Source organism: Leptodactylus fuscus, chromosome 7 (genome assembly GCF_031893055.1).
Source record: "Leptodactylus fuscus isolate aLepFus1 chromosome 7, aLepFus1.hap2, whole genome shotgun sequence".
Lineage (NCBI taxonomy): Eukaryota > Metazoa > Chordata > Amphibia > Anura > Leptodactylidae > Leptodactylus > Leptodactylus fuscus.
Genome location: NC_134271.1, coordinates 127,006,036 through 127,033,114, shown reverse-complemented (window position 1 = coordinate 127,033,114; position 27,079 = coordinate 127,006,036). Strand labels below are relative to the sequence as shown.

Here is a 27,079-nt window from a genome sequence, read left to right as displayed (position 1 = left end):
GAAAATAAATTTTTGCACAATTTTTTTTTCTCTTCTAGTAACACCTCTTTTGCCACTTTCCTGAAAAGGGTGTGGGTAGGGCCACCAACCCACCCAGATTTCTGATTACTTGGTATCAATGCCAACTATGCACTGGCCAGGAGTAAACATACCAAACTGGGCACCTAGTAGGCCATGGGCCCATATCACTTTTAAACTATCAAATTTAGCATAAGGATTTTCCCTATAGGAAAGAAAAACACAACTAAAATGTAAAGTGTTCACCCTAGCATTAAGCAGCTTTCTACTGTAGGTAAATGCCTAATAATTATTGTGGATTCTTTGAGATAAGAGGGAGCTCTGTGCCAAGATACTGGGAAAACAAGGAGCCCATAACTGTCTGGGTCCATCCAGGGTCAGGGGATAATCATACACATTAGGGAGAGTGTGTGCCTACATAGGTGTACAGAGACTTACAAGTCATTCCTGCTCCGCTAGGAATTCTGGGTAAAAAAATATGCAAATCTATTCTCCATGATGTAATTAGGAGAACAGTGCCTCTGTATGCTGCCCTCTAGGGGCAGCCCCCTTAACATCATGCATGACTCAGTTAATAAGCCTACTGACATGATGCGGGGTTTATTGCCAAACTAGTACCGTATTTTTCGGACTATAAGACGCACCCAGGTTTTAGAGGAGGAAAATAGGGAAAAAAAATTTTGAAGCAAAAACTGGTAAAATATTTAATATATGGGAGTTGTAGTTTTGCAACAGCTGCAAGGCCACATTGACAGGTGACCCTGCAGCTGTACGAGGATGCATAGAGTGTTTTTTTTTGTGGGTCCAGAAGTACTTTTTAGTTATACCATTTTGGGGAATATCTATTGCTTAGATCACCTTTTATTGAAAATAAAACCCGGTGGTTTATTATATATGATTTTCTACTTATATATATATATTCTAGGGACAGGAGGTGATTTATAACTTTTATTTATTTCATATTTTTAAAGCTTTTTTTTTTTTTTTTTTTTACTATTTTATTCCCCCCCCCCCCCCGGGGCTTGAACCTGCGGTCACTTGATTGCAAGTGCCATAGACGGCAATACAACTGTATTGCCGTCTATGGGACATTCTGTGTATTAGTATTACGGCTGGTCATAGAGACCAGCCGCAAAACTAATATAGCCGTGACAGGCCTGGGAGCCTCATTAGGCTCCCGGCTGTCACCCGAACAGGTCGGCTCCTGCGATACCGCCGCGCAGGAGCCGGCCTGCAACTCTACAGGTACGGGGCCGGTGGGGACCGGCCCCGGGGGAGAAGAGGCCGCTGATAAAGACCAGAGACCCGGCATCCGCTGTACTAGAGAGGCGGATGCCGGGGAGGGATAGACGCCGGGGCCTGAGACATCGCTGCCCTGCCCTGCATGAAGCCAGCGGCGGGGGGACAGAGGAGCTGCTGCTGGCTTCATTCAGGGCAGAGGAGCGCAGCGATGTCGCAGGCCCCGGCACCTGTAATGGCGTCTATCCCTTTCCGGCTTCCACCTCTCTATTACAGCGGATGCCAGGTGCCACATTCGGCCTATAAGACGCACCCTTCTTTTCCCCCCAAATTTGGGGGAAAAAAAGTGCGTCTTATAGTCCGAAAAATACGGTATTTCTATTCCAAAAGGAACAGATGGACAGCGCTGTTTCGGTCTTTTGGACCTCGTCAGCATAGCGCAGGGATACTAGTTTGGCAGAGTGAGAGACTATAGACCAGGGTCAGGGGATAATCATACACATTAGGGAGAGTGTGTGCCTACATAGGCGTACGGAGACTTAATTACATGGGTCCACCCAGAGATTTTAGCACAGTCACATGGTACGACTTGTCGTAAATGAACAGGTATGTCCTCCGCTGATGCAGGGGATATGAAGACTGGCTTTTCAACTGCCCCGGCCCACTGACATCTCTGTGTTTTCTACACAAGCACATCAACATCTCGGTGAAAGGGATTTATGCAGCCCAGGAGTTAGACCTTTGCCAGCCACCACTTCAATGGCCTATACTGAGGGTTCCCTGTAAGTGTAAATGATGTAAAACCTATATAAAAACCTAAGCTGACTTGCAGGTGTCATAAAATATACTATTCTTAAAGAGTAAATGTACTCAAAACGTTGACGTGTCATATTGGGTTGGTAAGGGGTGCAGGTGCAAAGACCCTCAGCAATGGCTAAAACAAAGGGGTAGAAGGGCTCCGCTGACATTACTATTCCAATGCTTTGACCACATTATTTTAGAAAGTGGGGTCACAAATTGCATCAGTGAAGGAGTCATAGGGCAACATGCTGATCTGCAGTAGAAGCCAAAACTACCTTGTAGCCTTAAGATTACTTTGGGTACTCTGACACCATAGTGTTATGTATGGAACAGCATCAAATAGAGAATACTAATCACACATTGCCCCCTTCAGGTCTGCACCAGACATAACACAGTAACAACCATGCCTGGATTCCTTATTTTAGTTGCTTAAAACAAGTCATATAGCAATGTACTGTGCCATAACAAAGCGACCCCATAATGTCATCCACACAGTGCACCCCTGTAATGCGGACCAAGAGTAACCAACCGAGGGGGCGCATACAGGACACATACAGATATCTGATATAATAGAGCTGTTGACCAATATGATGAATCTGCGGTAGAAGAATACTGAAGTCTTTCTGAGCTATCGGGGTACAAGCATGTCTGATGGTTGGGGCCACTCATGAAACTTATTATATAAGCCTTTGATATTAAATAATTGACTTTAATTATCCAGTATGAAAAGGTAATACTTATTTCTTCAATCATACAACACAAGAAAAAGAAATACGGTAACTGTAATACACTGTATTAAAATAGACAACTTTAATAAAAAAAACAATAAGTTATGTGTTGGCCTCTTCATCTTCTTTCTGTAGCTGTTCTATCAATCTCTGGCGCTCGGCTGCTTGTCTCATCCTCATGAGCACTAAACTTTCATAGTCCCGATCTGACCGTACGGAGTCCTACAAAGGGTAAAATGGATCAGTATGCGGGGGCGAACGTGTATTGTAAAGGGGAGGGAAAAAACACAACCTATATACTAAATATAATCTTATGCTGTCCAAGAAGATCTGTCCGATCAGGTCCGTTTTAGTAAACTATTCCAAAGCCGCTTTTCTTACAACTCTGCTTTGCGTCGTTCCTCGATGCTCATCCTGAAAACTTGCAGCGTTCACCAAAACAGACATGATGGGAGAGAGTACAGGTCCTTTGCCATCTGAAATTACACTTTACCTGAGCGGAGTGACTGAAGACGTTGGAGGCCATTTTGCCAACGGTCTCTGGCACAGCAGATGGAGGTGGAGTATCGAGCCAGGAGATTTGTAGAGGATTATTCAACAAGCCAGCTTCATTTCTTACAGCTAGTTCCTACAAAACATCACATAACTCGTCATACAAGTCCTCCAGACCATATAGTATTGCATTTTTTTATTTTTTATATTGATGGAAACTTACAGCAGCTTTAAAAGTGGCAAATTCAACTATTGCTGATCCTTTCTTCTTGCTGGACGCTACAATGTTTAGCACTTCTCCATACTGCAATATAAATATAGTAATATAAATTAATTACGAATTATGATGATGATGATAAAGCAGTAATACAAGTGAGCTGATAAACACATAAAGCTCTATTCACATTCATTAATTATGCAATTTACCGTATATACTCGAGTATAAGCCAAAATTTTCAGCACAGTTTTTGTGATGAAAAAGCCCCCCTCGGCTTATACTTGAGTCAACAAAAAAAAAAATAAAATTATTTTTAGGGGGGGGGGGGGGTCTACGACCAGCCGCAATATCAATGTATAGAATCTCCCATAAAGTAGTGGGGAAAAAAAACTGTGACTGTGGCACACAAACACATTAGGTATCCCTGTGTCTGACTGAATATAGGGGATCTGCAGTGCTCCTCTTCCGTCAGGAAGGTTTAATAGGAGCACTGCAGATACCCTATATTCAGCCAGGCTGAATTCCAAGTGGGGGAAGAAAAAAAAAACAGTCCTCAGGCTCAGGGAAGGGGCAGACAGACAACCAAAACAGCTCCTCCCCTTCCCCAGCACCCAGCAACTACTGCACCCAAAAACCATTTTAATTTTTGAAATTTTCCAGTAGCTGCTGTATTCCCCTCCTCGGCTTATACTCGAGTCAATAAGTTTTCCCAGTTTTTTGTGGTAAAATTAGGGGCCTCGGCTTATATTCGGGTCGGCTTATACTCGAGTATATACGGTAATACGTTACTTTAATCAAAGCGCTATTCCCATGTTAGAAAACAATGGGGTATCACCAAGTTCTGCCATCGCTTTTATGTTCAGTGGAGGTCCCAGAGAATGAAGGGTTGCGGCACTGATTTAGGAGTGCACCTTCTGAGTTTCCCTGCACATCAGTGCTCCCACACACCTGACTGCCAGGGATCTTGAAACTGGCTCCATTTACTTGAATGTAACGATAGTGAAACTCCTTGCAGAGTTGGTGACATTGAGCGCTGTTGTGCAAGGAGGTGCAGAAACAAAGCCAAAACAACATTCCAGTCTGTGCGTTCTCTCGATCAATTTCAGAGATTCCCATTGATCATAAAATGATGGCATATCCTAGTAATTTTTTTTTTTTTTAAATGTAGATTGTGAGCCCCATATAGGGATCACAATGTACATATTTCCCTATCAGTATGTCTTTGTAGAATCGGAGGAAATCCACACAAACATGGGGAGAACATACAAACTCCTTGCAGACGTTGTTCCTGGCTGGATTCGAACCCAAGACACCAGCGCTGCAAGGCTACAGTGCTAACCACTGAGCCACCGTGTTGCCCTCCCCGTTTTAGGTCTGTGTTTATATACAGAGGTAGCACAATCCCTGTCTCAGCCCTTATCAGCAAAATTCAATTAGTCGACCTGATAACTGGGAGATAAACAGCTCAGAAATACAAGCTGCTCCGAGCACTCAGCTCCCCCTCCCTCCTGAGAGCAGGGAGCTACATTACTTGTCCTGGGCGGAGAGATAAGATAATTCCCAGGTGGTTATGGAAACACAGTGTAAAAAATGAAGTGAATAATCTCAGATAGTAGCTAAACAAAGCAGTTTTGCTAACCAGTGAGCCACTGTGTTGCCCCGGCAGATCCTAGGTATCAACAATCACTGTAAGAGAGGGTAATAGCCCGTATAACACCCCCTAGATTTCAATGGGATTCATCAGAAGTGGAAGCTTTAAGGAAAAAATTAGAAAAATTATCTAACCTTCTAAAGTCACAATTTTTGTCTCAAGGGGGTCAGTTATTGGCATATCCAGCCACATGCGCCCACCTTTCTTAAATTAACCCCCCCTTCACTCCAGTGCACAGGGATAAAGACTGGCAAAGATAAATTTCCCTCCACCCTGAGTAACAAAAATCTGGACTTAGCCATTACATTTACTTCTGGTAAAGTGGAGTGACAAAACCAATTGACATATTCCACTTCCTACAGAGGTTGCCCCTGGCTTACTTAGAGCCCTATATGACAAGGCAGATTGTTATGTAATAATTATTGCAAATAGAGATGAGCGAATACTGTTCGATCGAGTAGGTATTCGATCGAATATTACGGTATTTAAAATATTTGTACTCGATCGAATTCGACGCGGTAAAAGCAGAAAAAATTTGATTCCCCTCCCACCTTCCCTGGCGCTATTTTTTACACCAATATCTGTGCAGGGGAGATGAGACAGGAAGCAGGAAAACATAGGCATTGGGAAAAAAATGGGGAAAAGTCACTGGCTGGCGAAATCAGGTGACCTCCACTCTATAAGAATAGTGGGTGTCAGACTCGGTTCAGACTATAATGGGATTCGATATTCGGTCGAATGGTCGATACTGAGGGTCTACTTGAATCGAATATTTCACTACTCGCTCATCTCTAATTGCGAAGTTATTTCTGACTCCTCTGCTCAGGGCTCGGTATGGGTCATATATACAGTATATTGCACCAAAAATGGGATCAGACCCAACAGAATCCAATCCTATTGTGGTATATATTATACAGCATTTATATGAACTACTCATACAACAGTGTGAACGATGCCATACAGATTTTTACTTTTGTTTCTATTTTTCTAAGGGGAAAATCTAATTTTATATTATTATTATATTATTATTATTATTATACTGCCAGGACACTGTATATTTCCTATATAATTCCAATGCTATGTGTATTGATATAAGAACATTACAGTGAACCTGTAAAACTATAAAATAATGTGTAAGGTTATTCCCCCAACCTTCTGTAGAAGCCTCTTGAGAACGTCCTCTGTGTATCCTCCTCTCGTATCGTCATCCTTTTTACATTTCCATTTTAGCTGTTGAAGATAATGGATCAGTTACACGTACATCCTATATGACAGTAGCCTCTATTACAAAAGTGTCTGACCTCTGTATAAGCAATGCCGCCCCTGCTACCTCTTGTGTCCCCCTCTACCTCATAGATTGTAAGCTCTTGCGAGCAGGGCCCTCAGTCCCATTGTGTGAAATGACGTTCTTTGTAATGTATCTTTCTGCCTGTATTTGAACCCTACAAATTGTACAGCGCTGCGGAATATGTTGGCGCTATATAAATAAAATGTATTATTATTATGGGTATAGCATGTTTTACATGACAGTAAATACCTTTAGCCTTGCAGGTCCTGGTTCTGTGTTACCAGTCCTGTTACCTGAAAAATATAAAGAGGCCATAGGAATTAAAAACTGAATCTTCCTGCAAGTTGCTAACCCAAGTACCACAAGGATCTCCATCACAACATCAAGTCTATGGCACTGATAAAAAGTTGAAGGCTGTGTTGACTACACTCTGATGATCTCAGAGAAATCCAGCAGTCAGACCCGCACTGACTTTGGACAAAGCCTGACGCTTTTGGGTCCATGCAATGTACAGTGGCAGTCACATTTTTCCTGATAAAAGGCTATATGCACTAAACATTGTGATATATATATATATATATAGCTCTGATAAGTTTTGCATAGATTGGGGACTGGGTGTACCTTTTAGGGCACGCCATCATTCATAACTTTGCAAGCATAAAAAGGGATTTCCAAACCCAAATTGACTTTTCATACTGATGACCCATCCTTTCGAGGTCCGACACCCACAGGGATCAGCTATTCCAGCAGCTAATAGTGGATGGACACGTGTGCAGCTACCACATCCACTGCATAGTTGGTTCCCGGGGAATTGTGGTACTGCTCCTATTTCTTGTATAGAAGTGGTGCTGCATCTACTCTACCCCTACCCCTACCCCTACCCCTACCCCACTCTACTCTACTCTACTCTACTCTACTCTACTCTACTGCCACAGCTGATCTGTGCAGGGGCTGGATGTCAGATCCCACAAATCACATACTGATGACTTTTTTTTCTGAGACTACCCATATATTTTAAAGGTGTCCTAAAATATACCCGCCATTATAACACTATTTTTGTGCACCAACCAGTAGTCCAAATGAACATATGAGAACTAATCTTTCATAAAAGTGGTACTTTCTAGCATCTTCTAACCCCCTCGCCCTGCTTGCATTCTCTGAGACTTCTTCAGACTCCAAAAATATCTGTCTATAGTTAAGCATCAACTACTAGAAGTGAGATAAAGCTGCTGTCTGTCAGTGAAAGAGCGGAGTGCAGTTTTTAGTACCTGGTGTCTTCTGTGTCTTTTCCAACTTCATCTGCTCCCGCATCAACCTTTGCTGCTCTTCCAATTGTCTTGACCCTTCTTCACGCAGTCGTATGATCTATAAACCGTAGAAGACAAAAATCACAGACCATGGAAATATCAAACATGAGAAAAAAGATTCTCGGCCTCTCTTTAAGGGGTGTTCCACAACAAACTTATAGGATATTCATAGGATATGCCATAACCAAAGTTTATTGAAGAGTGTCAGGAATATGTTTGCACTCAGTGCCAAATTCTGGGGACTGTAGCTAGTGACAGGACTCTGTCCAATTTCATAAAGGACACCTATAAATGGTGTATGGAAGGATCTAGATCACAAGCCAACTTTCGCAGATTAGCTGTGGTCTGGGAATAGTCTGAAGTGCGTTACATGTATACTACGACCTATCGGCTCTACAGAAAGCTTTATTTATGCAGCGCTCCATTTCCAAATGTCCAAAAACAACAATGAAATGTTCCCACAAAAATCTTTATTCTCTGACCTGTTAGAAAAGTATACGATGTATATTGAAGTTAACGTAAACTTCTTACGCTGGGTTCACACCTGCGCCCCGGTCTCTGCTTTCAGTTTCCGTCTTCTGCCGACAGAAGACGGAAACCTGTCAGACCGTGTCCGGCCGTGAGCGTTTTGTGGTCTCCGCGGCGAAACCGTTTTTTAAAACCAGACACAAAGTCCTGCATGTCCGACTGTGTGCCCGGTTGAAAAAAAACGGTTTCGCCGCAGAGAGCACAAAATGCTCACCGGCGCTCACGGCCGGACACTTTCCAAATCCATTAATTTGAAAGAGTTTGAAAAATGACTGCAGGTTTCCGTCTCCTGTCCAGTTTCGTGCAGGAAACGGAAACCTGCATAACGGAGACCTGGGGCGCAGATGTGAACGAGCACTCACCGATGTCCATATTTTGTCAGTTAGCCCTTCTGTTCTGGTCCTCAGTTGTGTCATGTGACCAAGAACAAGACTGTTCAAATAACATAGCATCTTATGCATGGACAGTAAGGCTAGGTTCACACAGTTCGACTCTTTACCACTGATTCAGACTAGAATCGGCAGAGAGAAAAGTCCTGCACAGAGGATTTTTCTCCCTGATGGTTTCATACGGAATCTGTGGCGAAGTCTCTGGGGTCCATGGGTAACTGCTTTTTTAGTAGATGGGCTTTCCGTCTTTCGGAACCTGAACAACTGAGGGCTGAACACAAGTATGAACCTAGCGTGACCTATGAGAGCGCCAATGGATGAATGTAGAAAGTGATATCCTGTCCACACATAAGAAGCTGCGTCACAGAGAGTAGAGATGAGCGAACACTGTTCGGATCAGCTGATCCGAACAGCAAGCACCCATAGCACCTGTGACGCCGGCCGGCCGCCGGCAAAGTCAGTGTCACAGGTGCTTCCATTCATTTCTATGGGTGCGTGCTGTTCAGATCGGCTGATCCGAACAGTGTTCGCTCATCTCTATTAGAGAGCCTTTTTTGATCACATGACACAGAAGTGAGATCACATGACACAGAGGACCAGAAGCGAGAGGATAACTTACAGACAGCCACTGATAAGAAGATCACCTTCACCACAATTTATATCATATACTTTTCTAACAATCCTGAGAATCCCTATTGAATACTGAATACTGCAGATGGGACGTTTTACCTCTTGCTCTAACGTCCGGGCAACTTGTGCCTCTTCCTCCTCGGTTACACGGGTTTGTGCTTCTTTCTCCCGAGCTTCAAGATCTTAAATAGATAATGCAAATGTAAAGTGTTCAGTGTGCAAAATCCTTATGCATATTGTAAGATAACAGTACACTTGTGCAGGGGTATAATGCTGGGTCCACGCATGGCAGATTTTCCATGCACAGCAGAAATAGGAGCAGATTTAAATGTTGTGGAAAAGATATGAACCCTTTTTGCAATGCAAGCTAAAGCCATGGCCATATGATACAATATACTTAAGGAAAGCATGGAATCCACCTCAAAATCAGATCCAAATTCCTCTGTATGAATTTAGCCTTAGACTGACAAGTTTACTGCTTGGAAAATCCGCAGCATGCTCATACTTCAACAATTGTTGTTGACTTGCAATGCAAAATCTGTCCTACAAATCTGCAGCAATATGCCTTGTCTAACCCAGCTGCAGGGTATATTCACATGTGGCAGATTTGTTGCAGAAATTTCTGTGACCGAAAATCATTTTTATTTGTTTGCAGTTTGCATTTGGATTCTTGCAAGCCAACACAGATGGTTAGTTGAAGTATAACAGGAATATTACCTAATACATGCAGCATAGTAAACTAGGATGCAATGCAAAGCCCGACCCCTATATATGTAGGGAACTATGCTTAGGTGTCAGTTATGAGGCTGCAACACTCACCCAAACACTGTGGCTTCTTCAACCAAATTGTCAGCAGGGGATCCGATGTTGGAACCCCGCTGATCACATATGGATGATCTATACTTAGGATAGGTCATCAATAAAGAAGTTCAGTAAAATCCTTTAACACAAGTCGGAAATAACCTTACCAAGTTTCACCTTCTTTCTCTTCTCATCAAGTTTTTGAGTTCTCTTTGCTGCGGCTTCCTTGGCTTTCCTGAGTTTGTCATATGCAGCCTGAAAGAAATAAGAAAGACATGTAGGAAACAGAACTGATGAACGTAAGGTCTTTAATAGGATTGTCCAGGATATAGAGCAAACTTAGGGCAGCCAGAGTGGGTGTAAAACAAAACAAACCCCCCCAAAAAAACAAACAACATACTCCCTTATCCCCAGTGCTCCACTGGTCCTGTCCCAGTCCCCTTTCTCTCCGTTCTGAAAGTCGCCATGCCTGAAGCGGAGATGCTCACATGACTGCTGCGGCCAATCACAGTTGGCGTCATCCACATTTGTCACTTCCTAGTGTCTGCTGAGTGTCTTCGTGCGCCACTCAGCTTCATATATGGTAAATTCCGACACAGGACAGGAAGGTGTCCAGGACAGGACCACAGACCTCTGGCGATAGGAAAGTATGTCTTTTCTTTTCCACTCACCCCAGCTGTCCAAGTTTGCCCTAAAACCTGGGCAACCCCTTTAAGATGTACTGTCCAAACATACAAGAAATCACACTGTGTGTACAGCACCTACAAGGACTGGAAGAGAGAAGTCAATAGAACCAAGAATGCCCTGTACCCTTCTATCGTGGAAAGGGGTCCAACTCCGGCTCCACAACTATAAAGTCTCTGGTTTCCTGTCACCCTAAGGCTGTGTTCACATATCAGTTGTGTCTGGTCAGTTTCATGCATGAGCCAGACACATCTATTAGTATTTTGTGCACTTGTCTTCCATAGCCAAACAAAAATGGGTGCACACACCATCTCATTTAAAGCTAAGGGATCACTTCTGTTATCTGGCCTTCCTGTATCATGCTGAAGGGAAGGCTCCAAACACATGTGAACCCAAGTTATGACCCACAAACCTCATACACTCCAGCACCAATATGGTATATGCTTACCCTGGCTGCTCCATCTGTCAATATTTCTAAGGCCTGGGACAACTGGTGAAACAGCTCAGCTGAAAAATAAAACAGGAATTTAGCTTAAGAGTAAGGCCCCAAGTGGTGTCCCACAGTAAAAAAGCCGCTGCGGGAAAAGCCGCTGCACAACGCATCACGTTTCTTCCCGCAGCACTTTGCATAGAAGGTTCGCAGAGGTTTTTTCCGTAGACTTTCTGCTTAAATTATCCTTATAGGTAAACCGCCGGCATTTCTGTAAATATAATTGACATGCTGCAATTTCCAAAACCGCAACGCTTTTGGAAATCACTGTGTGTCCCCACCAAGTATTTGCCCGCAAAGTGGACATGCAGATTGGCTGTGACTGTAAAACATCACGGGGTCCCCTGCCTAAAGGAGTTCCTAGGCTGAAAACCATTGATGATCTACTTGAGGAATAGGTGATCTAAATTAAATCGGTGAGGGTCCAACACTCAGCGACCCCAACGGTCAGGTGTTCTTAGCAGCAGATACACAAGAGAATGGAACAGGAATTAGATAACTAAAGATCAGTGGGGATTTGATATTTGGGACCCCTCGAAGATGTTTAAAGCAGCAGTGATCACATGGGAGCTTACAACTCAGTCACATTCAAGTAAAAGGAGTGAGCTGTGATATCAAGCACAACCACTATATAATATATAGTATGATATGTGATTGATAAGGAGCGAAGAGGCACACACCTAAACGCTACAGCCTAAGTGTCAGACCTTTGCTGATTTTCAATTGACAACCTATCATTTATAATCAAGCCTGGAAAACCCCTTTAAGTATCTGAAGAATTTCAATGGGGGGAATAAAAATTATTCAAGTGAAAAATACCTACTTTTCGCTTTGAGTGTGAACAGAGAATAAATGATATAAAATGCAATAAACATAACATAAGTACAGTATATATATATATTCAAGGTTCTCACCTGCTCGGGGGTTATCTGGGTTTTTGTCAGGATGGCACGTCAGAGCCTTCTGTCTGTACGCCTTCTTAATCTAGAAGAAAAAAAATAAAGTATGGAAAAGTTAATTTTGCTGTAGAAATGTCTGAGGCTGTATTAACACACATAGTTTTTCGTACATAGTGGGAAGATTCATCACGACCAGTATATTTTACGTTAATCTTAAAGGGGTTATCCGTTTTATTTGACTGATGGTCTATATTTAGGATTGGCCAACAATATTACCGTATATCTGCAGGGGACTCCTGCTGATCACCAGTACCGAGGAAGATGGGAGCGCCTATTCTGCGATGCCGACTTGCCGTACAATCTATAGCGGTGCGTATAGGTATGGCCGCACTGCCATACTTATACTCGCCACTACAATTTGTCCGTGCCTGAGGACCCCCGCTGATCTAATATGGACGGCCAATCCTAAGGTTTCCTCTGCGGACTTTCTGCTTCCATTATACCTATAGGGAAACCGCCGGCGGTTCACTAGAATCCCATGCACTTCGTAGTTTTCGTAGCGTTTCTGCCATGGCCAAACTGTGGTGTTTACGCCACATGAGCCCCCCCCCCAAACTTTGATTCAGTTCAATGGAGACCACAACCCATATGGCAAGCGCCCCGCTCCCTGCCGCCTTAGGCTGCTGGCTACATCTACCACAAGCACTGCCTGCTGTGGGGTCCATTATAGGTTGCTTTGAACAACAGCCCACCTCTCCCCCTGACCTGGGTTTACAAATCTCCACCATCCACATGTCCATTCAGTGACTTTGGGCTTTCCTCACCTCTTTCTCAGTGGCCTCAGCTTCTATCCCAAGCAAACCATACAAATCCATCTGCATCAGCTCCTTGGACGCCGACATCTTCCCTGCAGCCATGGTGTTATTTTCCTAAATGACAATTATTACTCCATGGGTAAATTCATGAATCTGATGCTATATTCCGCTTTCCGTTTTCACGGCCTTATGGGATTTGTAGTTCTTCGTGATATAAACTTCCGTAGCTAAAGCGCACAATAGCGACAACAAAAAACTACAATTCCCATGAGGCAACGCGCGGCGGACTCGCCGTTCCCTTGAGCGGCTCTCGCGCATTGCATGCCGGGGAACGTAGTCCAATTGTGCGTGGACTCAATGAAGCAGAGCGGTAGGCGGACTACTACTCCCACAATTCCATGGTGTAAGGGCAGACTAGAATATTTCCTGAAACTTGAGAGGTTTGGGGGGACTGTCAGTGCAGTAGGGCATTGTGTGCACTTGTATATGTGTGTGTCTGACAGGTGTAATGGACGGAAGGTGCTTTGGTTGTGCTTCCAAATTTTCTATATTCAAAAAAGAGGTGAGTATCCATGTAGTGGGGGGCTCCATAAATGTCTATTATGTTATTGTTATAGCAATTGTAAAAACCCTGTATTACAGTCTGTAACCTAGTCTAGAGCTGCATTCACAAGTCTGCACCCTTCAGAGCTGCAATTCCTTTCCGACTCCATTGTGTGTGCAAAGTTTTCTGCAGTGATTTCAGTTTTCAGGGTCGCGCCTTTATATTGGGCATTGTACAGTCATCTGGGGTAGGGAAAGTATCCAGTATAGGAAGTTAGCTGTTGGGGTATGTCTGATAAACAAACTTGCTGACTGTTTCCAGTACTGTTTGTAGAATGAAATGGGAAGACAATGGGAAACTCAGTTTTTTACTTATATATTTCCAGGAAGAATAACAGAGGGACAGCACAATGTACAGTTATAATAAAAGAGTCTCCAGAATTGTTATTTGGTGGGGCGTACCAATATTTACTAAAGTGGAAATGTCAGGAGAGGTTAGAGGTTCTCTTTAAAGGATTATAGGTTTATTCACACGTCCAAGTGGAGCCATTCAGTGAACTACGACAAATCCATCGAAGCTGATTCTGTGATATTAATGGTGGATTTTATTATCTCCCTTCCCAGTGCGGCTGTAAATCCTGTGGCCATTCATTCTGTGGCGGATGCCTTGCGTTCACAGCGGTTTTACCTGCGTCCAGTAACATCAAGCAGAAGGTGTGCAAGAAGTGTCATGACAGCATCAACAAGTGAGTGTGTATAGTACGTAAGATGTTTGATGGAGGTCCATGAACCCATCTGTGATGGCTGTAATGGCTCTCATTGTCACGTTATGCACCATATGGACACCCATCAACACCGGAAAACTATCGTAGATGGGTTAGTAAATTCCCAACCCTATCTGCATGGCAAAGCTTTTCCCCTCTCCTTCTGTCTCTACCCCCTTCCTCCATAAATTGTAAGCCCTCGCGGGCAGGGCCCTCTACCCCACCGTGCCAGTCAGCTACTGTTGGTATTATATCTGCCTGTATATTTTGTGTATTGTATGTAAACCCCAAATGTAAAGCACCATGGAATTAATCTAATAATGTACAGCACCATGGGATTAATGGTGCTATATAAATAAACAATAATAATAATAATAAAAAAAAAGCTGAACAATACTAGGACACAGACAAGAAGTGTTGTCTTTGGCTCTCCAACTTTTATAGTTCACCTTTTTTTTCCCCCCATAGTCCCTCGGCACCAAGGAACAATACATCGAAATGGTCTCCACCAGAGAATTACAAGAAGTAAGTGACACCCTGAAAGAGATTGATACTTACCCACTTATAGAGAGAACAGTTCTCAAGATGAAAATCCCAAACATTAAAGGGATTCTACCATTAAAACCTCTTTTTTTGTGGATAAGACGTCGGAATAGCCTTTAGAAAGGCTATTCATCTCTTACCTTTAGATGTGATCTCCGCCGCGCCGTTCCTTAGAAATACCGGTATACAAATTAGTTCTCTCACAGCGATGGGGGCGGGCCCCAGCGCTGAAAATGCAATGGGGGCGTCCCAACTGCTGCTCGAGAACACAATCCTGCGACGCCTCTATCTTCGGCTGGATCCTTCTCTGTCGTCTTCCTCCTGCGTCACCTCCGACACCTGCGCAGTTGGCTCTGCCAGTGAGACACTGGTAGAGCCAACTGCGCATGCCGGCCGCCGTCCATTTTTGGGAGGCCGCTCTTGCTCTTGAAGTTCAAGCCAAAAAATGGCTGCCGGCCGGCATTCGCATTCAGCTCTGCTGGTGTCTCACTGGCAGAGCCAACTGCACAGGCGTTGGAGGTGATGACGAAGAAAGAAGGGGAGGATCCAGCCAAAGATAGAGGTGTCGCAGGATCGTGTTCTCGAGCAGCAGTGGGGACACCCCCATCGCATTTCAGCGCTGGAGCCCGCCCCCATCGCTGTGAGAGAACTCATTTGCATACCGGTAAAAAACGGTATTTCTAAGGAACGGCGCGGCGGCGATCACATCTAAAGGTAAGAGACGAATAGCCTTTCTAAAGGTTATTCCGACGTCTTATCCACAAAAAAAGAGGTTTTAATGGTAGAATCCCTTTAAGAAGACACCATTGTATTGTAATGTTGTCATAAATGTGAGACCTGGGGCTCTATAATAATCTTCTTTGTTTCAGGAGGATGGCGGCCTTGGAAGCCAAGCAAAGTCAGCAGAAAGAGATGCAAAGAGGACATGGGGCAAGTGGAAACCCCACCAAGTACCAGGGGCTGTCACCAGAGGACCAGGCTATTGCAGAAAGACTGGCGAAACTCAAACAGGAAACCAAACCCAGTAAGCGGCCGTGTCCAGAGCTTTTTTTCTTTACTTTATTATAATTAATATACCGTATATACTTGAGTATAAGCCGACCCCCCCTAATTTTACCACAAAAAACTGGGAAAACTTATTGACTCGAGTATAAGCCTGGGGGGGAAATGCAGCAGCTCCTGGAAAATTTCAAAAATTAAAATGGTCGGAGTTTTTGGGTGCAGTAGATGCTGGGTACTGGGAAAGGGGAGGAGGTGTTTTGGTTGTCTGTCTGCCCCTTCCCTGAGCTTGAGGACTGGGTTTTTTCTTCCCCCCCCACTTGGAATTCAGTCTGCCTGAATATAGGGTATCTGCAGTGCTCCTATTAACCCCTTCCCGATGGTACAGCAGCACTGCAGATCCCCTATATTCAGTAGACCGGGCACTGTCAGACACAGGATACCTAATGTGTATGTATTACACAGTGATTTTCTACTTTTGTATGTATTCTAGGCAAAGGAATGATTTAGAACTTTTATTTTTTTTCAAACCTTTTTTTTTTTTCTTTTGCACTATTTTATGGGAGATTCTATACATTAATATTGTGGCTGGTCATAGACCCCCCCCCTCCTAAAAAAATAAATAAATAAAAAAAATATTTATTTATTTATTTTTTTTGCTTACTCGAGTATAAGCCGAGGGAGGCTTTTTCAGCACAAAAACTGGGCTGAAAAATTCGGCTTATACTCGAGTATATACGGTAATTAATAAATAAAATCATATATTTTTTTTACTGTAGCCCTACGTAGTAAACTTACATATTCATTGCTTTGACACCAATGCTTTCATATTGAGAAGAGACCATTGTCAGTAAAATGTATATCTTTAAGCAGACACCTGGCATATTGGAAGATTTCCACCCAGCAGTTTACACCTGCTACTTATACTATCTACATGAATATATCTTAATATATATGTGTAACGTTCCTTTAAAGTGTACCTATCTTATTAAAAACCGCACGGCAGGTGATTTGATCAGTGGAGTCCATGGGCGGAGACTAAAACAAGGGGGTAAAAGCAGTGTATCACTTCGCTCCTGATCATCTTTATTGGTTGTCCCATTTGAGAACAAAAAAACCCATATATGAATCCATAAAAATCTGTGGTGCTAATATGAAATTGCTGACTAGATGGAATAGCAGATCTATCACATGTATGTTTGATGCATCTCTTTCACGTTTTATAGAAGTAATCCCTTCCACGGCTGAAATAGAGTCCAGGATAGAGGCCTTACGTAAGGAAACACAACCACATGCCCCATCCTTGCAGGAAATGGAGGATCGGCTGGCTGCGTTACAAGGGAGGGTTCCGCCATCCAGAGCAAGCAAGCCGGTATTTATGTTTTATCATGAGACTCCATGTTGTCTAAATTTCCTGTAATAATATTTGCTGATATTCCGCTTTACAAAAACCATCTTAAGTTCCTCTCACTTGGTTGGTGTCATTCCTACGATCCCTTACTGTCTTGTTGGAGGTGTTTGCTAAAGCCTATTCTGCAAGTGCAGGTTCCTGTACACTCAGGATTGGGCTTTTGCAAAGGCCTGGTAATATGTCACTAGTGGGACATTAGCAGACTGTCCCTTTAAGAATTTTGGCAACTGCAGCTGCATAAGGCAGACGTTAAAAGGAGTCCATCACCAGAACCCGAGCATATCAACCCAGCCCTGTAGATAGGATAGGGTCGCCCGAATCATAATGTTTTCTCCTTGTGGATTGGTGCACTGTTTTATTCAATATACAATTGAGACATTTGGAGCAACAAGGACGTGGCCACTTTCCTCTTGGGAGCAATGACAACACCTTGGTTTGTAATGGTGGGTTCTGGTGACAGACTCTCTGTGGCACTCTGCTAATGCTCCCTAGTGACCAACAGTGGCGTTTCTCCTCATTCAGAATCCCACAGAATAGAGGATTACTGTCTAATCCGTGTAGTCTGACCACAGGGATCGAGAACATTGACGAAAATGAGGGTCCTGAGTCTAGATATTTGTATGTGTGCATTCACGCTGCCGCTCCATTTATTTCTATGCGACATTCGAGGAGCAGCAGGACGCCTGTACAATTCATTCATTCATTCAGGGAGGTGTCTCGGATCCTCATTCTTGTGATTGGTGGGGGTCCTAGCTGTCAGACCCTAACTTATCTCCTATTCTATTCTATAGTAAGGATATAAGTCTTAATATTTTTTTAATTTTTTTATTTTTTACTTTGTAGCAACATCAACCACCTGATACCAGATGCCAGACACAAAAAGTTGATGACCTGCTAACCCAACTGAAAGATGAAGTAGCCATAGACCAACAGTGTGACCCAGATTCTCAACAAGGTAGTGAAACTTCAACCAGAACTCCCCAAAGTTCTCTGTGTGTCTATAGACTTCTATGTGTCAGCCGTTCCACCATTGTTTTTTGCATTCTTTTTTCTACAATTTACCATGCAGTAAAAAAAACCCAACAACCTATATTTAGTTTTTTATTCTGGTAGAGGGACTCTCGAAAACAATTTTCTCAAAACATATCCTGAAAACTTCCCATTCTTATGTATAGTAAATATGACAGTAATAAAATCTAGAGTAATCAATATAATCCATATATTCTCGTGCTTAGCATTTGTTTGCTTATACTTTCAATATGCCATAAATGTCACAGATGGATGTACCACTTTGTTTTATTGCGGCCATTGGGAGGGTGCAGTCTGATAACATGGGCCTCGGACTAGCAAGGTCTGTTGATCTCGGCTCTTTACCGAGCAGCTGATGTGGAGGATTGTACGATAGTGTACATTGGATAATAATACATTTTATTTATATAATGCCAACATATGCCGCAGCCCTTTACAAACCATAGGGTTCATGGACATGCAAAATGACATTGATCATAACAGTATACTATATCAGATCACACAAGAGGAGTGAGGTTGGATGTACATGGATCTTGTTAGGATCCTGCAGTAATTTGAGGAATGTGATCCAATGAATTATTATCGATAAATTGTACCAACATGGTCACGCGTTATTTTATTCCATTTATTTCTATTACCTGCTAGATAATTAGTCTCCTGTATTGTATAATATAGGAATTTAGAACCTCCACCAGCTGGATGACCTATAACCTTGTCAGTAGAATGCGTGTACAACATCATTCCTTTATTGATGGCATACAGATTACGCAGCCCCTTCCTCATATCAGACAGACATACACGTTAATTCTTTCTTACTTTCTTATCGCTGTATTATATAATGTCATTTTCAGAATTCTCTTCTCAAACCATGAATGATCTGAATAAAGCTGATAATGTGGATAGCTGGTCAGGCCTTCAACCGGAATTGGATGCACAACAGCTGGAAAAGGAAAAAGACAGGATATTGAGCGAAGCGGCAACAGAACTGCGAGATGAGAATACGAGGCAAGAGAAAATGCTGGAGATCGCAAAAAGGCTGGCAGTACTACAAGGGAGAGATCCCGATAAAGGTATTCACACATACTGTCAGAAAGGTTAGAGGTCGACACACTTGGTGTGTGTACATATATATATATATATATATATATATATATATATATATATATATATATATATATATATATATATAGTATAAGCCAAATTTTTCAGCACAGTTTTGTACTTATACTCGAGTCAAACAAAAAAAAAATTATTTATTTTTTTTGGGTGGAGGGGCGATTTATGACCAGCCGCAATAGTAATGTATAGAATCTCCCATAAAATAGTTTTAAAAAAAAAAAGCTTTAAAAAAATAAAGTAAATAAAAGTTCTAAATCCCTCCTTTCCTTAGAATACATATAAAAGTGCAAAAAGACTGTGAAAAACAAACACATTAGGTATCCTGTGTCTGACAGTGCCCGGTCTACTGAATATAGGGGATCTGCAGTGCTCCTGTTCCGTCGAGAAGGGGTTAATAGGAGCACTGCAGATACTCTATATTCAGCCAGGCTGAATTCCAAGTGGGGGGGAAAAAAAACCCCCAGTCCTCAAGCTCAAGGAAGGGGCAGACAGACAACCAAAACACCCCCTCCCCTTCCTTAGCACCCAGCATCTACTGCACCCAAAAACTCCGGCCATTTTAATTTTTTACATTTTCCAGTAGCTGCTGCATTCCCCCCCTCGGCTTATACTCGAGTCAATAAGTTTTCCCAGTTTTTTGTGGTAAAATTAGGGGGGTCGGCTTATACTCGAGTATATACGATACATATATATATATATATATATATATATATATATATATGAGCTCCTGTAATGTTACAATAGACAAATATTTGTTATATTATATTAAATTAACACACTAATAAAAAAAAAAAACGTGTACCTATCCTATGGCAAAGTTGGCCAAACACATTAGATTAATGATGGATAAATTGGCCTATTTCTGAAACGCCGGCCAATCTGAGTAGAGGCAGAAACATTTGGCCACAAAACGGTGAAGTCATAGAAACATAATCATCTTACTATGGCTATGCAGATCAGCCTACAGGTACGTCTGTGGCAGGGCCTGATTTGCCTACCGACAGTTACAAATGATCCGACCCTCCTCCAAATTGCTGCCCAATGTCTCCACATCAGCTGTGATTAACATTTTCAGCTGTCTGTAGGCAAATCTGGTAATTCAGGCCCCGCCCTCAATGCACTTGCATCCTGATTTGCATAGAAATAAACAGATTATCTCCGTTTCTGGCCATAAAGAGAAAGCTGATCTCTGGTAACATCTTTAACGTCAGTATTCTGACGTTCCAACCACATGATTATAATGACTAGGTTTGCGTTTTCACCTCCCGTAAGTCTCCAGTTCCTTGTTTGTCTCACAGAGAAGTGGCTACTTGAAGGTGCTCCATCCTAGTACAGTTCATGACCTTTGGTTATTAAAACCTCTAAATGGGTTTCGAAGGGGACTCCATATAATGTTTCCTCTCTAGTAAATGTATCCACCATTGTGTATAACTGGGCTGGGCTGGTTGCTGTCTCACATTAGGGAGAATCTCTAGTTACAGGAAGACTAAAGAGTGTGTAAAGGGTCAGAAGTCATTGACTCTCAGGTTGCATGGGGTTCTCATAATCTGCCTTTTTTGACAGATCCATCAGTGGGTCACTGTCTATGTCCATTTTTGTCAGATCCGTTATTTTAGCCCCCCCCCCCCCACTTGATTTCAATCGTGCTTTTAAACATGCACAGAGAATAACGAAGAAGGAGAAACTGATTGCAAAATGGACACAGATGGATTAGTATCTGGTGGTAATCTGTATCTGTCTTCTTTCAATACACCTTAGTGTTAAAAAAAAAAAAAAATGGATCTATTGCTATCCGTCCTGTATCCTTATTTTTTTGGACGGAGCAAAGTGCGAGCGGATACACAACGGAAATGCGCCAAATGTACACCAGCAGATGGTGTTAAAAACCCATTGAAATCAATGGGGGTTTTTTGTAAGGTTTTTTTTTAAAATTTATTTATTTCTTTTAAATGACCCTTTCTAATCCGTTTTTCAACGGATCGGAAAAACTTATTAGTTGTGGAGTCACCAAGGCTAATGTGAAGCCAGCCTTAGTTCTTATAACTCTTCAGTGGAGGAAAGGATCAGATACAAGATACGTCACCAATATAAGTGTAGATACTAGGGGTTCACTTTCATTACAGTTCCAAAATACAGTGAAAGATATGCTGAGATTCAAAAATTGACTTTACTGTACAGAATGGCAGCTGGAGGAATCCTTCGTTGACTAGTAGACACGTTTCTACTAGTTCACGGTCCACACAAGGTAGTAATACTGTGGAAACAACCATGAATACAGGAAATTTCTATGGTCGGAGACTAGTCAGAAACTCAGTTACCGTGGCCGGGTTATCTTCTCATACATGTAGTGTCCTCCTGAAAACCAGCCATGATGTCCTTATTGTGGCTGGGTTATCTTCTCATACATGTAGTGTCCTCTTGATAACCAGTCATGATCTCCTTATTGTGGCCAGGTTATCTTCTCATACATGTAGTGTCCTCCTGATAACCAGTCATGATCTCCTTATTGTGGTCGGGTTATCTTCTCATACATGTAGTGTCCTCCTGATAACCAGCCATGATCTCCTTATTGTGGTTGGGTTATCTTCTCATACATGTAGTGTCCTCCTGATAACCAGCCATGATGTCCTTATTGTGGCCGCGTTATCTTCTCATACATGTAGTGTCCTCCTGATAACCAGTCATGATCTCCTTATTGTGGCCGCGTTATCTTCTCATACATGTAGTGTCCTCCTGATAACCAGTCATGATCTCCTTATTGTGGCCGGGTTATCTTCTTATACATGTAGTGTCCTCCTGATAACCAGCCATGATGTCCTTATTGTGGCCGGGTTATCTTCTCATACATGTAGTGTCCCTGCCTAAGAACCTGTCCACAATAATGAAATCATAGCTGGGTTTCTCACAAGTTCATGGTCCCAAAAAAGTTTAACTTTTAATTGTCCACAAATTTATATCTAGTTATGTTGGTGGGAAATATCCCTTTAAGGCTAATAGGCTGAGTCCTCTGTAGGATTTCCGGTGGTAATGATCTGCATGAATCCTCTGCAAAAAAAAAATAAGCACGTCTATTCTATTTGCAAAGGAAAGCTTTATAATGTCCACTATATCCCTGTGGATTCGGGATATAACTCCTATACCAGTAGTGAGGTAATGATGTGATTTTGGCCATTTTCAGTAACCATGGAGAACGTGAAACTGCCTGACAGTGATGAAGAGACCGAGGACGAAGCCATACAGAAAATACTAAAGCAGGTCAGACCCTTGATCATGTTCTACTTCGCTTTTCATGTCATCTGCCATTACAGCGGGAACATCAGCCCATGGCCCTATATCTGACCGACATTCATTAATCCCACATTCTTGCTTTGCGGTGTAATATATTTGGGGCGTCTGGGCTACAGCATGTTGGTCAAGTGACCATAATATTGGAGATCCAAGAACACTGAACTGCAAATACAGGGCAAATACATGCAGCAGGCAGCTAAAACACAGGAAAAAAGCAATCTAGGAGCATGGTGTTAGTCAAGCTACTTGTGGTCTGTGAATAATATTCCATGTGTATCCACACAAGCAACCAGAAGTAGATGCAAGAATTTTCTTATACTGTAACATGTGAGATTTGCAGAATGTTCAATCCTTTGCACAGATTAACAGTTTGCAGACGTTTGGATTCTAAGAGGGGAATCACCCCCTTTGCTCTCCATTCGCAGTGTGAAAAGAACCTCCCCCTTGACTCATCATGATCTTGTCTTGCTTATATCTATGGACAGACCTTAGATAGCAACAGGGAGTGAACTGCAAATTAGCTAGAAGGGAGACACATAGTGGCAGGACTGTTTTTCAAGCAGAGAGAGTGGCAGAGAGATTTTTCAGGAATAAAATAGTTACATTTTTAATTAAAGTGCATGACGTTTTGGTCTCGAATCACATGTTCTATGAAATGAGGCTAACACTGGGTTCACACCAGCATCCGGTCTCCGTTCTGACGTTTCCGTCTTCTGCATGCAGCTCTCCGCTGCAAAACCGTTTTTTTTTAAACCAGACACAAAGTCCTGCATGTCCGACTCTGTGTCCGGTTAAAAAAAAAACGGTTTTGCTGCGGAAACCACAAAACGCTCACCGGCTCTCACGGCCGGACACTTTTCAAACCCATTCATTTGAATGGGTTTGAAAAATGCCGGCATGTTTCCGTCTCCTGCCCATTATCTCTATGCAAGATTTATTATGTAAATCCTCAAGTTTTTGTTATTGAATAACTGAAACTTAATCTCATTTCAATATCTTATGACTTTATTTTACTATTTGCAGCTCTCTGAAGAAGTGATTCTAGATGAAGCCAGCGGCTATAATAACCTCTCTGATCAAAGCCCAACGGCTAGCAGCCACAAAGAAGTAAAGCCAGGACCTAAACGCCCGCCAACACAAGTGGTACGTTGTAAATATACTTTATTTAGCATTAGACGCTGATAAAAGTAATTGCAATGGCTTTAGTCCATATTTCTCCTATTATGTAATACGTGAGAGGGCAGCGTAAGCACAAATATAGGCTGTGTTCAGACACGGCAATTTTGTTATAGTTTCACACTGTGCACAATGAGGGTTTCAAAACCTATATTGCACATAGAGAAAAGCTGGAAAACTTCCCTATGTCCCTATGTCTTTATACAGTACTAGCATCTGCCCGTGACTTCGTCTGCGGGTTGGCGTTGGCGCTGAGCCACTTCTATTTAGCCAAGTCGTGTTGGATACGATCCACTGTGCGCCCCCACCTCCCTAGACCCTCGCCGGGCCACGCAGCCTTTCTACCTACCTCCTGCCTTCCCCCTGTCACCCGCGCACCTGCCCCCTCCCGTCCCCGCGCCTATGGCCCTGCTTCCGTTGGCAGCCTTGGCTCTCCTTTTGTGTTGCGTGCCTTTGGCCCCCAACCTCCCATCCCAGGGTTCCCCCTTCACATGCGCTATTTCCCTCAGCGCTCCCCCACCCGTCTCGCGATATGTCAGGAACCATGCCGCTCACTCGCAGTTTATTATGTAGCGGCAGGTTTGGGTACTGCAGGGCTATCCCATAGACTTTAGCAGGCATTACCAGGATCTTCACTGTAGAAGAACAACTTATCTGCAGGGGTCCTGGCTGTTCGACCCATGCTGACCTAAAATTGATGGCCTAAGGATAGCCCTTAAGTATTAGGTGGATAAACCCTTTAATATGGATTTTGCAGTTGGAGCGTTCTCCTAGTAATTGCATCTATTAGTTAATAATTACTACCCCTGCCCTTTGCCCTCACATCTGCAGTTGGATTGTTAGATTTCCTTAACAGCTTAGGGCGGGTTCACATCTGCGTCCCGGTCTCCGCTTTCAGTCAGGTTTCCATCTTCTGCCCAAGAAACTGGACAGGAGACTGAAACCATCAGTCACTTTTCAAACCCATTCATTTAAATGGGTTCCCAAAGTGACCGCCCGTGAGCGTTTTGTGACCGCCCTTATGTGAAGGAAAAATACTCTTAACTGATACATTGCCCATTGACACGATGCTGAAGGAGCCGCAGCACTCGGTAAAGGACTGCACAATGTACCAGGCATCTCCGTACAGCAAAATTGGGGGCTCATCATGTTTGGTTGAATGGCCTGACAAAAATATATTTCCTGGTCATATAGCAGGTCCCTACTGCCCTCTTCTGTGCAATCTTGGTAGAACCTGGTAATTTTTTAAACGTATTTTGTGATACATAGTGTATTGTGTATGCGGTATTGCAATTGACATCACAGTAGATTCCATTTCTTCAGTGCTGATATCCGTATACCTTTTGGTACTATGGTTAACCTTCTTTCCTAATATTCTGATATCAGCCTGCAGCAATGATCCAGCCTACTAGAGGCACAGCAGGAAGAGTTAAGGATCCGGACAGTGATGAGGAGGAGCTGCCCTGGTGCTGTATCTGCAATGAGGACGCGGTTTTACGCTGTCATGACTGCGATGATGATCTGTACTGCAAGAGATGCTTCAGGTACTTTCTGTGTCTCTTTGATGGTTTCTCCATCTCACAAGTGAACTGGCTGAAATTTAGGAGAGCCGGGCTAAGGCTAAGTTCACACGCAATTACGCGTGCGCGTATTCTGGGGCGGCTGCCATGACGGGATGCCGGTGTAGTGCACGGCATCCCGTCTCAACTCTCCGCTCCGGAGTAGGCTTAAATGAATGAGCCGCGAGGCGGAAACCATGGCTGAATCAGCCTGAAGAAAGGGCATGTCGCTTCTTTTTTCCGGGAGCGGCAACGTTCCGCTCCCGGAAAAAAGTAGCCTGGCAGTCTACATAGACCACCATTGTGGGGGGGCAGATTATGACGTGGATTCAGTTCCATAATCTGCCCCCTCTTTGCCCATGTGAATGAGCCCTTAAGATGCAGCGCAGAGCGCACGTAAACCACCCTGGAAACCTTTTCTTCTAAAGGTAAATGTTGCGAGCACCTCTTCATTCATTCACTGCCCACACATTGTTCCCGACACTCGCCTTACCAGATGCGATGGGGCAATAGGTACAGGACAGACCCAGAAGTAGAACCTGTATCACTCCAACAAAGAGTCAACCATTGTAATACCCTTTTTAGTCATTACTTACAGTGATTTTGCTGCCTGCCCCCAGCTGATAGATTATTCTCTCTCTGTTTCAGGGAAGGACATGATGAATTTGACCGGAAGGAGCATCAGACCTCCATATATCGCCCTCCCCGAAAAAAGAAAGGGAGATAAAAGCGACTAAATGAGTGGATATTACTCGTAATCCTGGTCTGTTTACTTGACGAAGAAGACACTAAATACTTTATACTGTATATGCCTTGCTTCATAGTGCTGAGGATTTTATATATTATAGTTTAAAGGGGACATCCACTTTAAAAATTATGAGCGATCAATTCCTTTAAGGTGACTAAGTTTCTACACCGATTGTCTCCATACTGTGGCGCTCTATCTGTTGCAAGACTAGAACTCCTACCATGCCCTGACTCTTCTATGTGATTCCGATGGGATTAGATTATGTTCCTACATTCAGCCGGTTTCTCCAATGGGTAGATTTTTAGTATTTTACCCTCCCCCGATGCCTATTTAATAAGTCTACAATTTCTAATTACAGCTCTATAACTATTTATGACGACTGTACATATGTATGTGAATATGCATAGTGTATAGGGAACATTTACATCAAACAATGCCTCATGTCACCACCCACATTTACCAGCTATGACACTAAGGGTTGAGGGTGGATAAATAATGTTCAATAAAATTTGTGTGAAAGAGGAGGCGTGAATTCTGAGCACCGTAGAATATGGCTTCGGTATGAATAGTTGTGGTCAGAGACCTATCATGGGAAAACCTGCCTGAGCGAATTTCTATTACTAAATCTACCGCGTTTGGATAATATGTCACTCAGAATCAAGTAGCAGCTGTGAAAGCACACACAGCTTTGGGGTAATATTACTCATCTTAAGGGGCTGTTCATGAAGCAGTTCCTCTTCATTTTGGGGCCACTGGTGGGGTTGACCAGAAGAGAGCTTGATCTGTGGACTCTCACATTATATCAACCACGTAGTCCACGGCAGGATGCTTATTTTTTCAGCGTATTCCTCCGATCTCTGCCTCCCAATGAAAATAATTTGGACAAAGATTTTGTGGCGAAATCCACCCCCATCAAATTCCTA

At 43.0% G+C, this 27,079-nt stretch overlaps 2 protein-coding genes across 2 annotated transcripts; one reads left to right on the top strand and one right to left on the bottom strand.

Annotated features, from left to right (window-relative positions):
* Positions 1-2,873: 2,873 nt before the first annotated feature.
* Positions 2,874-13,128, bottom strand: DNAJC17 (DnaJ heat shock protein family (Hsp40) member C17). Its single transcript, XM_075281039.1, has 11 exons — positions 12,987-13,128; positions 12,178-12,247; positions 11,222-11,280; positions 10,257-10,344; positions 9,388-9,470; positions 7,703-7,799; positions 6,684-6,727; positions 6,299-6,376; positions 3,502-3,582; positions 3,280-3,414; positions 2,874-3,008 (listed from the first exon to the last, which is right to left on the bottom strand). The coding sequence occupies exons 1-11, from the start codon at positions 13,077-13,079 to the stop codon at positions 2,889-2,891; spliced, it is 948 nt and encodes a 315-aa protein (XP_075137140.1). The 5' UTR covers positions 13,080-13,128; the 3' UTR covers positions 2,874-2,888.
* Positions 13,129-13,423: 295 nt separating this feature from the next.
* Positions 13,424-26,675, top strand: ZFYVE19 (zinc finger FYVE-type containing 19). Its single transcript, XM_075281038.1, has 11 exons — positions 13,424-13,539; positions 14,145-14,266; positions 14,753-14,809; positions 15,697-15,851; positions 17,053-17,198; positions 18,081-18,192; positions 19,118-19,336; positions 22,564-22,640; positions 23,697-23,816; positions 25,236-25,393; positions 26,057-26,675. The coding sequence occupies exons 1-11, from the start codon at positions 13,486-13,488 to the stop codon at positions 26,133-26,135; spliced, it is 1,299 nt and encodes a 432-aa protein (XP_075137139.1). The 5' UTR covers positions 13,424-13,485; the 3' UTR covers positions 26,136-26,675.
* The last annotated feature ends 404 nt before the right edge of the window (positions 26,676-27,079 follow it).

Excerpts from the sequence above, each read along its gene's own strand:
- DNAJC17 (XM_075281039.1), bottom strand. The coding sequence starts at position 13,079 with ATGGCTGCAGGGAAGATGTCGGCGTCCAAGGAGCTGATGCAGATGGAT. Across the intron at positions 12,248-12,986 it reads CTGAGGCCACTGAGAAAGAG|ATTAAGAAGGCGTACAGACA; the intron begins GTGAGGAAAGCC and ends TTTTTCTTCTAG. Across the intron at positions 3,009-3,279 it reads TCTTCAGTCACTCCGCTCAG|GACTCCGTACGGTCAGATCG; the intron begins GTAAAGTGTAAT and ends TACCCTTTGTAG.
- ZFYVE19 (XM_075281038.1), top strand. The coding sequence starts at position 13,486 with ATGGACGGAAGGTGCTTTGGTTGTGCTTCCAAATTTTCTATATTCAAA. Across the intron at positions 14,267-14,752 it reads TGTCATGACAGCATCAACAA|TCCCTCGGCACCAAGGAACA; the intron begins GTGAGTGTGTAT and ends TTCCCCCCATAG. Across the intron at positions 17,199-18,080 it reads CATCCAGAGCAAGCAAGCCG|CAACATCAACCACCTGATAC; the intron begins GTATTTATGTTT and ends TTTACTTTGTAG.